The 14,122-nt window shown below is 39.9% G+C and overlaps 1 protein-coding gene across 1 annotated transcript in view; it reads left to right on the forward strand.

Moving 5' to 3' along the window:
* The first annotated feature begins 9,290 nt into the window (after nt 1-9,290).
* Nucleotides 9,291-14,122, forward strand: part of LOC128359149 (NLR family CARD domain-containing protein 3-like) — a 37,064-nt gene continuing 32,232 nt past the window's right edge. Inside the window, exon 1 of the mRNA XM_053319586.1 lies at nt 9,291-9,418. Within this exon, the coding sequence (XP_053175561.1) occupies nt 9,291-9,418 (128 nt within the window). The remainder of the gene's footprint in view (nt 9,419-14,122) is intronic.

Here is a 14,122-nt window from a genome sequence, read left to right on the forward strand (position 1 = left end):
TTTCTTTCTTCCTTCATCTGTCCTTCCTTTCCTTCTTTCTTTCTTCCTTCATCTGTCCTTCCTTTCTTCCTTCCTTCATCTGTCCTTCCTTTCTTTCTTCCTTCATCTGTCCTTCCTTTCTTTCTTTCTTCCTTCCTTCCTTCCTTCCTTCCTTCCTCCCTCCCTCCCTCCCTCCCTCCCTCCCTCCCTTCCTTCCTTCCTTCCTTCCTCCCTCGTTTCCATCCTTCTTCCTTTCCTTCTTTCTTCCTCCTTTCCTTCCCTTCTTCCCTCCTTTCCTTCCTTCTTCCCTCCTTTCCTTCCTACCTTCCATCCTTCCTCCCTCCTTCCTTTCCTTCCTTCTTCCTCCCTTCCTTCCCTTCCTCCCTCCTTTCCTTCCTTCTTCCCTCCTTTCCTTCCTTCTTCCCTCCTTTCCTTCCTTCCTTCCTTCCTTCCTTTCTTACTTTAGGTGCAAATTACATAACTAGTAAGGTCTGTTTAAGGGTTAAAACTGACAATAGCAAAATAATGTAGCTGTTACAATTAAAACTGCACACCAAACAAAAGTTCAAGTCTCAGCAGGTTAAAAATAACGTTTATTTTAAATCAGGTCATCCCACTGAGGTAGAGTCAAAGAGAGACCTGAATGCACATGAAAAATAAAAAATAAAAACACTCATGAACACAGAGAGACAGTTTAAAATGGCAGTGACATCACCCATCCAATAAGAGACAGTATTAACTGGGAGTGAGAGAGTGTTCTCAGTATAAACAGTATAAACATACATGTAATGTGCAGATGTAATAATAGACCTTCAGTATCCTGTTTTGGGTGTGACAAAGAAAGACGCAGCTCAGAGAAATCACGCCAACTTCATGATAATTACTGCACAAATGGCCTGTAAAGTTGTATAATTACTGTAATTCTATAATTATTGTAATTTCTGTTGAAACATATTGCCTGGTGGCAGATCCAGGATGTTAGACTGTTGAAGTGGTCATTTTTTTTTCTCCAACTGATTCATCTCCAGAACTTCAAATTTAACAGTAAAAGTATATTTTAGTGTATTTCCTGCTAAAATAATCCTGTAAAAAAATATGCTGCCGTTTTGTAGAATCAACTTAATTGCACTTTATTTTATAAAAGAAAGTCACTTTTGTCACTTCAGTGGCATTACAGGATTTACTAATGAAGTGTTGAAGTAATTAATCTTATTTTATTTTGTATTGATCTTATTTTTTGACAGTTTTGTGGAATTAATATGATTATAAATTGACAATAAGTGTAAAAATTAAACTGTAAATTGACAGACATGTAAAATAAAATGCGTGTAAAATAATGTGAATTTTTTACTACCAGTTTTTTACAGTGCAGACAAACTGCAGCAGCGGTCTGGCTTTGTGATGTAAATCCATGGCGGTGAAGCTCTTTCCTGTCAGCTGTGGAAATACTGGAAGTGCTGAGTGGAGCGGTTCGGTGTTGGTTCTGGACGACGGCGCCGGAGGAAGGAGGCGAAGAGGCCGGTTTCTATTTATCTAGACTGAGCTCACATGCAAGCTTTCACACCTGCATCAAGCTGTGATTTATGTGTTCAGACGCACGTAACCTCATAAAAATCCAAGTAAAAGCAAATTATTAGCAAACAAATCCATATAAATCCACTTTAGAGACGTTCAGACACATTTGGACACATTAAAACTGTCTGAAACACACTAATGTAAAATTTCATATGTATTGATCTCTGTATAGTTTTTAAGTGTGAATTGAACATTAGTGTCCCACAGAGACATTAGAGCAGCTGTTTTTTCTCCAGTTTCTACTTTCTACCAGTTAAATTATATATATATGCTGATTTTCTGTATTTTTCTTATTGTCAGCAAATCTCATGTTTGGATCCAAACCAACAACGAACTGTTATTCCTCCGTTGTTGTTCATGATGAAGAGTTTAGGCTCGTCCAACAGGGCCAAACATAACCACCAGAGTCAGGATGTCAGCAAAAATAACCAATTTATTAACAAAAAAACAATGTCCAACTAAAGCTAATCGGCCGGCCAACATTAACAAAAGGGTCTGGGCTCTACACTCGAACCTAAAAACACATAACTGAACCTAACAGAAAGAAAGCTGCGAAAAAAGGACAAAAACTAATAAATCATACAACAGAAAGCACACAAGTTGCTGCTGAGAGAGAGAGAGAGAGAGGGGGAGAGAGAGAGAGAGAGAGAGAGAGAGAGAGAGAGAGAGAGAGAGAGAGAGAGAGAGAGAGAGAGAGAGAGAGAGAGAGAGAGAGAGAGAGAGAGAGAGAGAGAGAGAGTGTGATCCAGGTTCCTACAACAGTCTGAATCACACAGGACCTGGATAGAAACACAACACATGTGAATACCTTGTCATGCAAAGTTGGACATGTTAGTTTGTTCAGAAACAGAAACAAAGACTAATGACAGTGATCATATTTTCAGTAGTTTTGTGTAAGACAGACGCCATCGAGCAACACGGTTCACTTTACAGTAAACAATCTGCAAACGATCTTTTTCAGGATCGTCGTATTGATCAGATTTTGACTCAGACAAGAAGTGTCAGGGTCTGTTAGTGTCTGTTCGGGTTTTAGTTGATTTTCTGTTCTTGTTGTGCCACTTCTTGGACCTTCTAGCTTCATTGTTGATTTTCATTGTGCTTTTCTCCTCTGTCCTTCCTCTCTCTCCTCTCCTTCCTTTCTCTCCTCTATCCTTCCTCTCTCTCCTCTCCATCCTCTCTCTCCTCTCTACTCCAACCGGTCGAGGCAGATGTTCTCCCACTCTGAGTCTGGTTCTGAGGGTTCTTCCTGTTAAAAGATGTTCTCCCACTCTGAGTCTGGTTCTGAGGGTTCTTCCTGTTAAAAGATGTTCTCCCACTCTGAGTCTGGTTCTGAGGGTTCTTCCTGTTAAAAGATGTTCTCCCACTCTGAGTCTGGTTCTGAGGGTTCTTCCTGTTAAAAGATGTTCTCCCACTCTGAGTCTGGTTCTGAGGGTTCTTCCTGTTAAAAGATGTTCTCCCACTCTGAGTCTGGTTCTGAGGGTTCTTCCTGTTAAAAGATGTTCTCCCACTCTGAGTCTGGTTCTGAGGGTTCTTCCTGTTAAAAGATGTTCTCCCACTCTGAGTCTGGTTCTGAGGGTTCTTCCTGTTAAATGGAGTTTTTTCTCTCCACTGTCACCAAGTGCTGCTCATGTGGGAATGTTGGGTCTCTTTAAATGAAACCTGAAGAGTTCGGTTTAGACCTGCTCTATGTGGAAAGAGTCTTGAGATAACTTTGTTGTGATTTGGCGCTTTATAAATAAAGATTGGTTGATTGATTGATTCCTGTTTTATTTTGAAGTCCTCGTCTTACCCCCTGTCTTCTTGTCAAGTTTCCCACCTGTGTGATTGCTTCCCCCACCCTAATGTGTTTCACCTGTGTCTAATTGTCTTCCCCCTCCTTGTGTATTTAAGCCAGATCATCTTGTCCTTTGAGTTCCAGCGTTTCATTTCCTTGAGTATCTTCCTGTGAGTGACCTGTTTTGATTCCCCGACATTTGAGTTTATCCTGTCGATTAATTGTACCTTTGCCTGTTGAATTGCCTACCTGGTTTTGACCCCTGCCTGCAATAAATGACTCTGAGTGAGCAAGTTTAGTACAGAGTCAAGACATGACGCCAATTTGACATCATGGCCAAGCTTGAATTAAAACTCATGATGTTATTGGGCCCAAACAACCTTTTTTCCATTGACTTACACTGTAAACGATTTGTCTGTAAATCAGAGGATACAGTTATTTGAGCATCACATGCTCTGTGAAATGACTCATTTCACTATCAGACTTTGATCCATTTGGTCTGATAACACCGAGACAGTCTACAAGGACTTTAAGGTTGAATTATTTTAAACCACGTTTGTATAATAACAGCTGATAAGAATCGGATGACCCTCTGCACATGATCAGTAGTGTTTCCTGCACGGCCCTCAGACATTACATTGTGATGACGTCACAGATTTATATTATGTATGTTCATATATATTTTCTCTTATCTCAGCTCGAGGAAAGTTTTACAAATATAAAACCTCTATGGATCAAACAATAACTACATAAAGAGTCATAATTGAGTTTGTCTGCAGTTTTACAGACAACTCTTTTATAATGGGGCTCTATGGGAGGAAATGTAGCTGTAATACCGCAAGTGACCACTGGGGGAAATCAGCTAATAGGCGGATCAGTGGTGCAGCTCTTATAATACATCCATGTTTTATCCGCATTCAAGTTAACAGTGTGCTAAACCAGAAATTAGCCAGCTCTGTCACGAGAAGTCTCTACTGAGCATGCTCCATGGGCTTCAATAAGCCACCAATGCTGTATCCAGTTCTGTTTTTGCATCCATGCTCTAACAAATGCCCTCACACATGTTCTTAATAGTTTTTGGACAAAGGTCTACGGGACATATCAGACTTTGGATACACACACAGTACTTACTTGTTAGTAGATCAGTTCATTGTTGGTTTGGATCCAAACATGAGATTTGGCTAAAAACGCACTTTTTTAGGATGGCTTTTAACACCTAGTAGGATGACACTTTTATTTTATTTTATCTTATTTTATTTTATTTTATCTTATTCTATCTTATTCGATTTTGTTGTATTTTATTGCTTTCACTGTTATTTTATTGTTTTTAATTGTTTTTATTTTTCTCTTTATTTATTTATTACCTACTGTAAAGCACTTTGGTACACCGCAAGGACTGTTTATAAAGGGCTGTATAAATAAACTACATTACATTACATTACATTGTTGATATACTAACCAACCAGAGCCTTGTTCTGTAGTACAGCAAATTAATCATACGATAAATTCTGAAATGACCAATAATCACATGTCAGTGTTACAGAATCATTACATTTAAGCATCAACAACCACACAGATCTAAAAGAGTCCAGGTTATCCACAGAGGAGGATTCTGGGAAGATGCTCATTTTCTTTGTCTGAAGCTTTTTGTTTTAATGACTGAATTTAAATCCATTTTGGTAGAAACATTCAACAGATCCTTACTGAAGGAAACAATATCAGCATAATGAAACAGAACTTTATTAGCTTCTAAAGCAAATGATGCTAATGCTTTTTATATTTATGTTACAATCTTTAATCTTTATTTATTATATATAAAAATCTCATGTTAAAATATGTGTACTGTGTGAAATATTGTATTAATGCTTGTGTGTAATATGGGTGTGTGTGGGGTATAAACAGGACATCTGATTGGTTGAATGCATCCTTTGACCTCAGATCTTTGTCATTAATCAAAGAAAGAAACAGGTTGTTATTAAAAGTTGACAAAATAACAACACATCTGTTAACTCGTCATTTACTGGATGAAGTGGGAAGTAATAAACAGAAATGAAGCTGAGCTGTACAAGATAAACACTCAAGTAGTGAAAGTAACTCAAGACAAGCAGCTGTTCTGAGCCAGTTTTAGTGTTATTTTTTATTTTACTGTTTGGTTATTTACTTAAACTAATATATAAACTGGTCTTCTTAAACTGACATATCACATTTTTAATAACTTGTGTATCTTTTAAAAATCATCTGCACATCATTTTGTACAAGAAACAATACAGTTGTGAAAGCTGATCATATTTACTGTAGTGATGGACAAACCAAGCTTTCTGAGGCTCTCCATCAATATAAAGCAGCTGTTCACTGTTCACCTCAAAGCATGTCATTCAGTGGAAATTGCGCCATCTGCTGGACAACTTTGATATTGCTTTTAGGCAAAATGTCAGGATTCAGCAAGACGTCATGAAACAGACACGGAACATGTTTTATTTAATGACGGTTATTTACCAAAAGAGTTTGACGTTATAATGTGCTAGCTTACATGAGTCCCAACAGGATAAATGGTGTTAATCGAACAACAGGTTGCACATCTTTTTCCTGTAATCTCTGGATTGTATTGTTCAATCAATTGTCACCAGAGTTTATCAACAGGGAAATAAAACCAGACACAATAACAGACGACAGCACGTCTGAAGTCACATTTCATTGGCACAGATTTACGAGTGTCTGAGATTCAGATATCCGGTCCCCCTTTGTTATAAACCTGCAGTAAGTACAGACCGGCTCATAAAGAGTCAGCAGGTCTGCAGCCTATGAACAGGCAGACAGAGCAAACAAACAGCTCCGTATGTCGGTAAACGTAGCCTACGTGACTTCCAGTAAAGAAGGGAGGAGCAGACAGGTAGGCAGTAAAGGTTAAAGTCCATTCAGACGCCATTTTATAGTTATCGGGGGAGAAGGAGGAAAACAGTCTGAGGCAGGTGAGTGTTGGGAAAAGTCAAATGTGTCAAAGTGTTGTATCACACTCACACAGAGGGAGAGAGACACTCATGAAAAGATGCATTATGAAGATATTTAGCAGAGCTCTCTGTTCAGCAGCACAACACAAAAGAGCAGCAGTCTGTTATTTTTCACTAGTGGACTTTTCTGTTTGGTGAGGTTTACGAGATTTTCGGATTCACTAAACACTCGTATCACCAGGAAACATTTGTAAATGACTTTAGTAAACATGATGAATACCACCTGTTGAACCTGCTAAATGAACCTGCGTTCCCGAGAATAATAAATGAACATGAATGACGCCCCCAAAATACCATATCCGGTCAGACGACCAGCAGGTTGTAGAGAAGCTCTATCTATGAAAATGACACTAAGAAATAGATCAACAGAAACACATGTTATTATTTAGTGTTATGAATTGATATGAGTGCTGTCAGCACTGTCTTGGCTGCTCTGGATCAGAAAACTCAGTTTGTTTAACCTGCTTTGTGAAATAAACCCAAAGAAAATAGGCTAACTGTTAGTACAATGAGGAAGTCTTCATGTCTGTGTTTGTAACAGCCAACAAACAGTCAGAAAACTTTACAGAAAGCTCTTCAATTAAATTCACAGCTCACACTTTAAACAGTGATTTAATCAAGAAACACACACACACACACACACACACACACACACACACACACACACACACATACACACACACAGTCATGCGACTTCCAGTAAAGAAGGAACAAACAGACTGAAAGTGAAAGTATTCAGTCAGTCTCCATTTTACAGTCAGTAGAGCAGAAGGAGGAAAACAGTGTGAGGCAGGTGAGTGTTAATATCAGGACTGTAAATAATGATTACTGTCATTATTGATCAATCTGATGATTAGTTTTCAGGTGAATCATTTAGTTGATTAAAGTGAGTCAGAAACATATGAGATCAGAGAGTTTGAGGTGTTCAGAAGTGGTTTACTGTGGTTTTCCTGGTTTCTGTGTCCTCACAGCGAGGTCACGTGTTATAGGGCTGGGTTGGTTACAGTTGTGTAGCTGATATAGTTCAGTGTTTCCCCTACGTTCATTCAGATAGCGGCTTCTTGACGCTCCCGGAATCTGGAGCGAGCAAACAACAACAGCCTGCGTGCACAAAAAACGATGGGTTTTCTATCGCTTTTGTGCGTCATATCAATGATATAATGTCAGTGTGTGGATCATTAACCTTGTTGCAGTGTGATCTCTGGTTATAATTAGTGAACTATCAGCTTCTACCTGCTGAGATCTCACAGTCAGCAGCAGGAGAGGAGGAGAGCAGCAGCTAGTAGCTCTGTATGGAAGCCTAATGATGGAAAAAGTAAAATTGGTTACTGCAAAAATAAACCATTATTATTATTTATCTTTTATTTATAGAAAATACCTATTTTTGTCGCATACATGTGTATGTTATTCTGTTCAAGCTATCAGACATTAACATTTAATTGTTTTGTTTAAATTATTATTTATAATTTAATATGACTGTACCAACTCAGGGATGTCCGAGAGGCAACATGTTGTTTGAGCACTTTGTTGCATTGTCAATTTGAAATAATGTTTTTGTTTTTGAATGAAGGGGTGGAAATTTAAAAAATATTTTTTTATCCGATTCATCGATTAATCGGAAAAAAATAATCAACTGATTAATCATTTATCAAAATAATCGTTAGTTGCAGCTGTATTATTTTTCAATTTTTTCCCAGACCCCCCTAGTGTTAGGTGTGTAAGGTTACCGACCTACAGCACTGCTGCTACAAACGTTTCTAGAGGAAACACCATTTACATCATTTTTCTTTGATTTGAGACATAAATTAATGTAAAAGAACATTATATATAATTGTAATATTGTTATTTGTTAACAGACTACAGTCATGTTCACATTGACTTATGGCGCTTTTCCACTACACAGTTCCAGCACAACTCGACTCGCCTCGCCTCGGCTCGGTTCCAGGAACCTTTTGCATTACAAAGAAGTACCTACTCAACGTGGGCGGGGTCGTCATAGCACGGCAGTCAGAAAACTTCACAGAAAGCTCTTTAATTGAATTCACAACTCACACTTTAAACTGTGAGTTAATCTAGAAACACACACACACACAGTCACACACACACACAGAGTCATGTGAATTCCTGTAAAGAAGGGAGGAGTACCGAAAGTGAAAGTATTCAGTCAGTCTCCATTTTACAGTCAGAGCAGAAGTAGGAAAACAGTGTGAGGCAGGTGAGTGTTAATATCAGGACTGTAAATAATGATTACTGTCATTATTGATCAATCTGATGATTAGTTTTCAGGTGAATCATTTAGTTGATTAAAGTGAGTCAGAAACATATGAGATCAGAGAGTTTGAGGTGTTCAGAAGTAGTTTCCTGTGGTTTTCCTGGTTTCTGGGTCCTCACAGCGAGGTCACGTGATATGGGGCTGATTGTTAAATGTTGGTTACAGTTTTATAGCTGATATAGTTTCAATATTTACATCATTTGTCTTTCATCTTAGACAGAAATGAATGTAAAAGAACATTATATATAATTGTTATATTGTTAATTGTTTTACATTTACACATTTTTAACAATTATATATAACATAATTTTACATGGATTTCTGTCTGAAATGAAATAAAAAATAGCAAAATGTGAGTAAATTGAGCTAAATATTTAAATGACATCAGCTTTAAAACTAACAGAAAGTTTCCAATCAGCAGCTCATAACGTGACTCACTGCTGCCTCTAAATAGAGAGAAGTCACAGTTAAGAAGCACACACATGTTTATCTGAAGTGTGTTTGTTGGATTTAAACCAGAGTCAAAGTTTCTCTTTGTGATGACTAGAAAACACACATGGTTGTAGTTAAAGTCATGTCAACTAATAAGAAGCTACTAAGTTGAGAGGCAGGACTGGGTTTATTATACTGTGTATGTGTGTGTGTCTCCAGTGTTACTGGTTTACCTCTCAGACTCCAGAAGATGAAGAAAGAGGAGGAAGAGGAGGACGGAGCAGAGTCTGTAATATCCAGCTGTCTGTCTATGAAGAGTGACAAGTCTAAAGGTTATCCTCCAGCCTTCAGTGATGAACCTGGACCATCAGACACAAAGTAAGAGACTGTCTCTACTGTAAATATTAGTTGCTTGAAGCAATATTTAATACAGGTAAAGTAGCAGAGGACAGATTGTGTTGTTTGTTTTCTAGACAGGAAGTGAATGTGACAGTCCAGCATCAGGCAGCAGTGCCTTTAGTTTAACGGTCACTAAATAAACTGTTGTCATTTTAACACATGTCAAACATTTACATTTTAAAAACTCTTTCTACAAATATATCCAGATTACAAATGTTTAAAACATGCAGGAGATATGAACATAACTGTTGTCATCACTAAATCATGTTACATCTGCTCTTTACAAGAAATAATGATGTGTGTCAAACATTTGTTGTTTCTACAGACAGAGAGCAGAGTCTGTAACATCCAGCTGTCTGTCTATGAAGAATCGCTGGTTCAGTGGTCCTCCTCTATTCTTCAGTAATGAACCTGGACCCTCAGACACAAAGTAAGAGACTGTTTCTACTGTAAACTGAATGAAGATGATTCAGTGAGACGCTTTCATGAAGGTTGTAGTGTAGATATGAGACAGAGACAGGGCTGCTATTGCTGTTTGATTTTCCAGTCAATAAGTGTAAAGTAGCAGCAGGTAACCCAGGGTGATATTTACTAAGGATTTACTAACAAGTCAAACTGTGCCTGTCCTTATTTACTAAAGGACTGTAGCAGAGCCTGTAATACCCAGCTGTCTGTCTATGAAGAGTGACTGGTCTAAAGATTATCCTCCACTCATCAGTAATGAACCTGGACCCTCAGACACAAAGTAAGAGACTGTTTCTACGAATGTGTTGAATCCACTTCCCTCCTCATCAAACATCTATTTTAAATCCTGCATTGTTTACATCCATGTTTACTAGCTTGCAGTCTTCTTCTTCTTCTCTGCCTTTGCTGGCACATCTCTGTCTAATTCATTTTAAACTCTTGTGATTGTAGTATTTATTATTTTATCTCAAATTAAATGTGTTGAATCTCAGAGGCTGAAGAACAGAAACTGTGTTAGTATGTAAATACTGACAGTGTGGACTGTTTATGTGGGGAAAGAGCTGCATGCAGCTTGTGAGCTGTCGGTTGGCCTCCACTAATGTCATGTGACATAAAGAATGTGTTCATGTCCACAGAGAGAGGAAGAGGAAGGTTCTGATGAGGGTCCTTTCTGTAGAGGAGCAGCTGTCCTGCTGTTCTTTGTGTCAGGACGTCCTGAAGGATCCAGTCTATACCAGCTGTGGATACTTGCTCTGCAGACAGTGCATCATCTCATACTGGGACCAGTCTGCTTCATCAGGAGACTCCTCCTGTCCCCAGTGTGGAAAAAGATCCAGAACCAGACCTGGACTGCAGACAGACAGTCAGACCAGCACTGTACAAGGTAAGACTGAAGATCTGTCTGCTGATGTCATCATCTCTGAAAACAGGAATCTACCTCCTCTATCCTACTGAACATTAACAGTCACACTGATTTCTGTTTCATTCTACCTTTTTTCTTCTCTTTCAGCAGAAAGTGGTCTGCAGGAGGTTTTAGATGAACATCAGATCAGTCTGAGCAGCACATGTGAATGTGTGACTCAAGGAACTGATGAAGCAGGAAGTAAAACCTTCCTCATCAGCATCTTCACTGAGGTCCACATCACAGAGGGACAGAGCGAAGAGGTTAATACCCAACACGAGGTGAGGCAGCTTGAAACAGCTTTCAAGATGAAGACCCTCCATGACGCTCCAATCAAGTGTCAGGACATCTTTAAAGTCTTACCTGACCAACAGGTAACTGAAGAGGTTAATACCCAACATGAGGTGAGGCAGCTTGAAAGAGCTTTCAAGATGAAGACCCTCCATGACACTCCAACCAAGGATCAGGACATCTGTGAAGTCTTACACAGAGTCAGAGTGGTTCTGATGAACGGCGTCGCTGGCGTTGGAAAAACCTTCTCAGTGCTGAAGTTCACTCTGGACTGGGCACAGCGCTCCAACAACCAAGATATCAGTCTGCTGATTCTGTTCTCGTTCAGGTCGCTGAACTTGATCAAAGATGAGCAGTACAGTCTGCTCATGCTGATCCGTGTTTTCTATCCAACATTACAGAAGCTCACAGCAGAGAAGCTCACTGGCTGTAAAGTTCTGTTCATCTTTGACGGCCTGGATGAAAGCAGACTTTCACTGGATTTCAATAACAGTGAGGTCGTGTCTGATGTCACACAGAAGTCATCAGTCAGTGTGCTGTTGACAAACCTCATCAAGGGGAAGCTGCTTCCCTCGGCTCTCGTCTGGATAACTTCCCGACCTGCAGCAGCCAATCAGATCCCTCCTTCATGTGTGGACAGGGTAACAGAAGTACGAGGCTTCACTGACGCCCAGAAGGAGGAGTACTTCAGGAGGAGATTCAGTGATGAAGAGCAGTCCAGCACAATCATCTCACACATCAAGGCATCCAGGAGCCTCCACATCATGTGTCACATCCCAGTCTTCTGCTGGATCACTGCTACAGTTCTGAACCACATGTTGACTACAGACCAGAGAGGAGAGCTGCCCAAGACCCTGACTGACATGTACTCACACTTCCTGCTGGTTCAGACAAAGAGGAAGAAGAACAAGTATGATGAGGGACATGAGACGAGTCCACAGGAGCTGACGGAGGCTGACAGGAAACTTCTTCTGAAGCTGGGGCAGCTGGCGTTTGAACAACTGCAGAAAGGAAACATCATGTTCTACCAGAGAGACCTGGAGCAGTGTGGTCTTGATGTCACAGAGGCCTCGGTGTTATCAGGAGTTTGTACAGAGATCTTCAAAAGAGAGAGTGTGATCTTCCAGAAACCAGTCTACAGCTTTGTTCATCTGAGCGTTCAGGAGTTTCTAGCTGCAGTCTACATGTACCACTGTTACACCAGCAGGAACACAGATGTAGTGAAGGACTTCCTGGGAGAAGATGAGAATTACTCATCTCTGGATGACTTCCTGAAGGGAGCCATGCAGATATCTCTCAGAAGTAAAAATGGCCACCTGGACCTGTTTGTCCGCTTCCTTCATGGCCTCTCTCTGGAGTCCAACCAGAGTCTCTTAGGAGGCCTGCTGGGTCAGACAGACAACAGTCCAAAAATCATCCAGAGAGTCATCAACGACCTGAAGAAGATGAACAGTGATGATATCTCTCCTGACAGAAGCATCAACATCTTCCACTGTCTGACGGAGATGAACGACCGCTCAGTAAATCAGGAGATCCATGAGTTCCTTAAGTCAGAGAACCGATTGAAGAAGAAACTCTCTGAGATCCACTGCTCAGCTCTGGCCTACATGCTGCAGATGTCAGAGGAGGTTCTGGATGAGTTTGACCTGGAGAAGTACAACACATCAGAGGAGGGAAAACGGAGACTGATCCCAGCAGTGAGGAACTGCAGAAAGGCTGTGTAAGTCCAGATGTGATTATCAACATTATAAAGCTGCTTTCTCATCTGAAGCATCAGTATTACAGTAAAGATTTACACATGTACACTATAAAAGTGTTAAACATGTGTTACAACTGCTTGTTGCCAAAGTTCTACATGAGTAGTGTTTCACTACAAGGAGAACCTGCTAGCACATTCACACGTGTCAAGGTATGTTCACGGAGTCAGTTACCATGGTGACTGACTCAGAGTCTCACTTACCTTTCTTTCTGGAATGGATAACACAGAGTTTCCCTCATCTCAAGGTTAACAGTCAGAGTCCCTCCCTGTGTCTTGTCGACCTCTAATGTTAAATTAAGTTTAAAGTGCCCAAACATAAATCTTAATAGAAAAATAAATGTGAGTATTGCAGTGAAACATTTACATTTTTGTAGTGTTGTATGTATAAAAGTATTTAGGTGTTGCTTTCATATAGACAATATAAAAACTGGCAATGTTGGGGTGGCTGCATGTTTGATTCTTTTTTTTTGGCTTAGAAGATTTCACTTAACTACTGAAATATAACCCATGTTGAATGTAGCCATTCACTGTTAAATGTCTATATTTAATATTAAAGTGTGTATTATATATTATCTGTCACCACAGACTTACTGACTGTGGACTCTCAGAGACCCACTGTGAAGTTGTGGCTTCAGCTCTAAAGTTCAACCCCTCCCATCTCACAGACCTGAACCTGAGTCACAACAAGCTGCTGAAGGATTCAGCAGCGAATCATCTGTCTGCTGGACTGGAGAGTCCAAACTGTAGACTGGAGACTCTGAGGTCAGTTCACTGACTGTCTGTTACTATTGTTGATCTTAAACTCATGTCAGAAACCCGATGCTGAGCTCTAGCAGTTATTAGCTTCAGGCTGAAACATTAAAACATATTGAACTTTGACCCTCTGGAAGCTTTAAGGAGGAAACTGTGCCGAGATATTAGCGTTAAAGCCAGCGAGCGTCAGAACAGCTGCAGGTTATTAACTCTTAACTCTTTAACGGCAGCACACCTGTGAGCCGTTAGTGGAGGAGAGAGAAGTCTGCACAACATCATCAGCACCTGTAACGGGAAATACTTGTTAGGATGGAAGGAAGGAAGGGAGGAAGAAGGAAGGAAGGAAGGGTGGTGGAAGGAAGGAAGGGAGGAAAGGAGGAAGTAAAGGATGGAAGAAGGGAGGAAAGGAGGAAGGAAGGATGGAAGGGAGGAAGGAACTTCTAAACACATTAAATAGGTCATAAATGTATTTCTAAAAAAGGTGTAAAAAGCATTTCAACCATTTAGATTTGAA

The sequence above is a fragment of the Scomber japonicus genome, chromosome 5 (assembly GCF_027409825.1).
Source record: "Scomber japonicus isolate fScoJap1 chromosome 5, fScoJap1.pri, whole genome shotgun sequence".
NCBI classification, from domain to species: domain Eukaryota; kingdom Metazoa; phylum Chordata; class Actinopteri; order Scombriformes; family Scombridae; genus Scomber; species Scomber japonicus.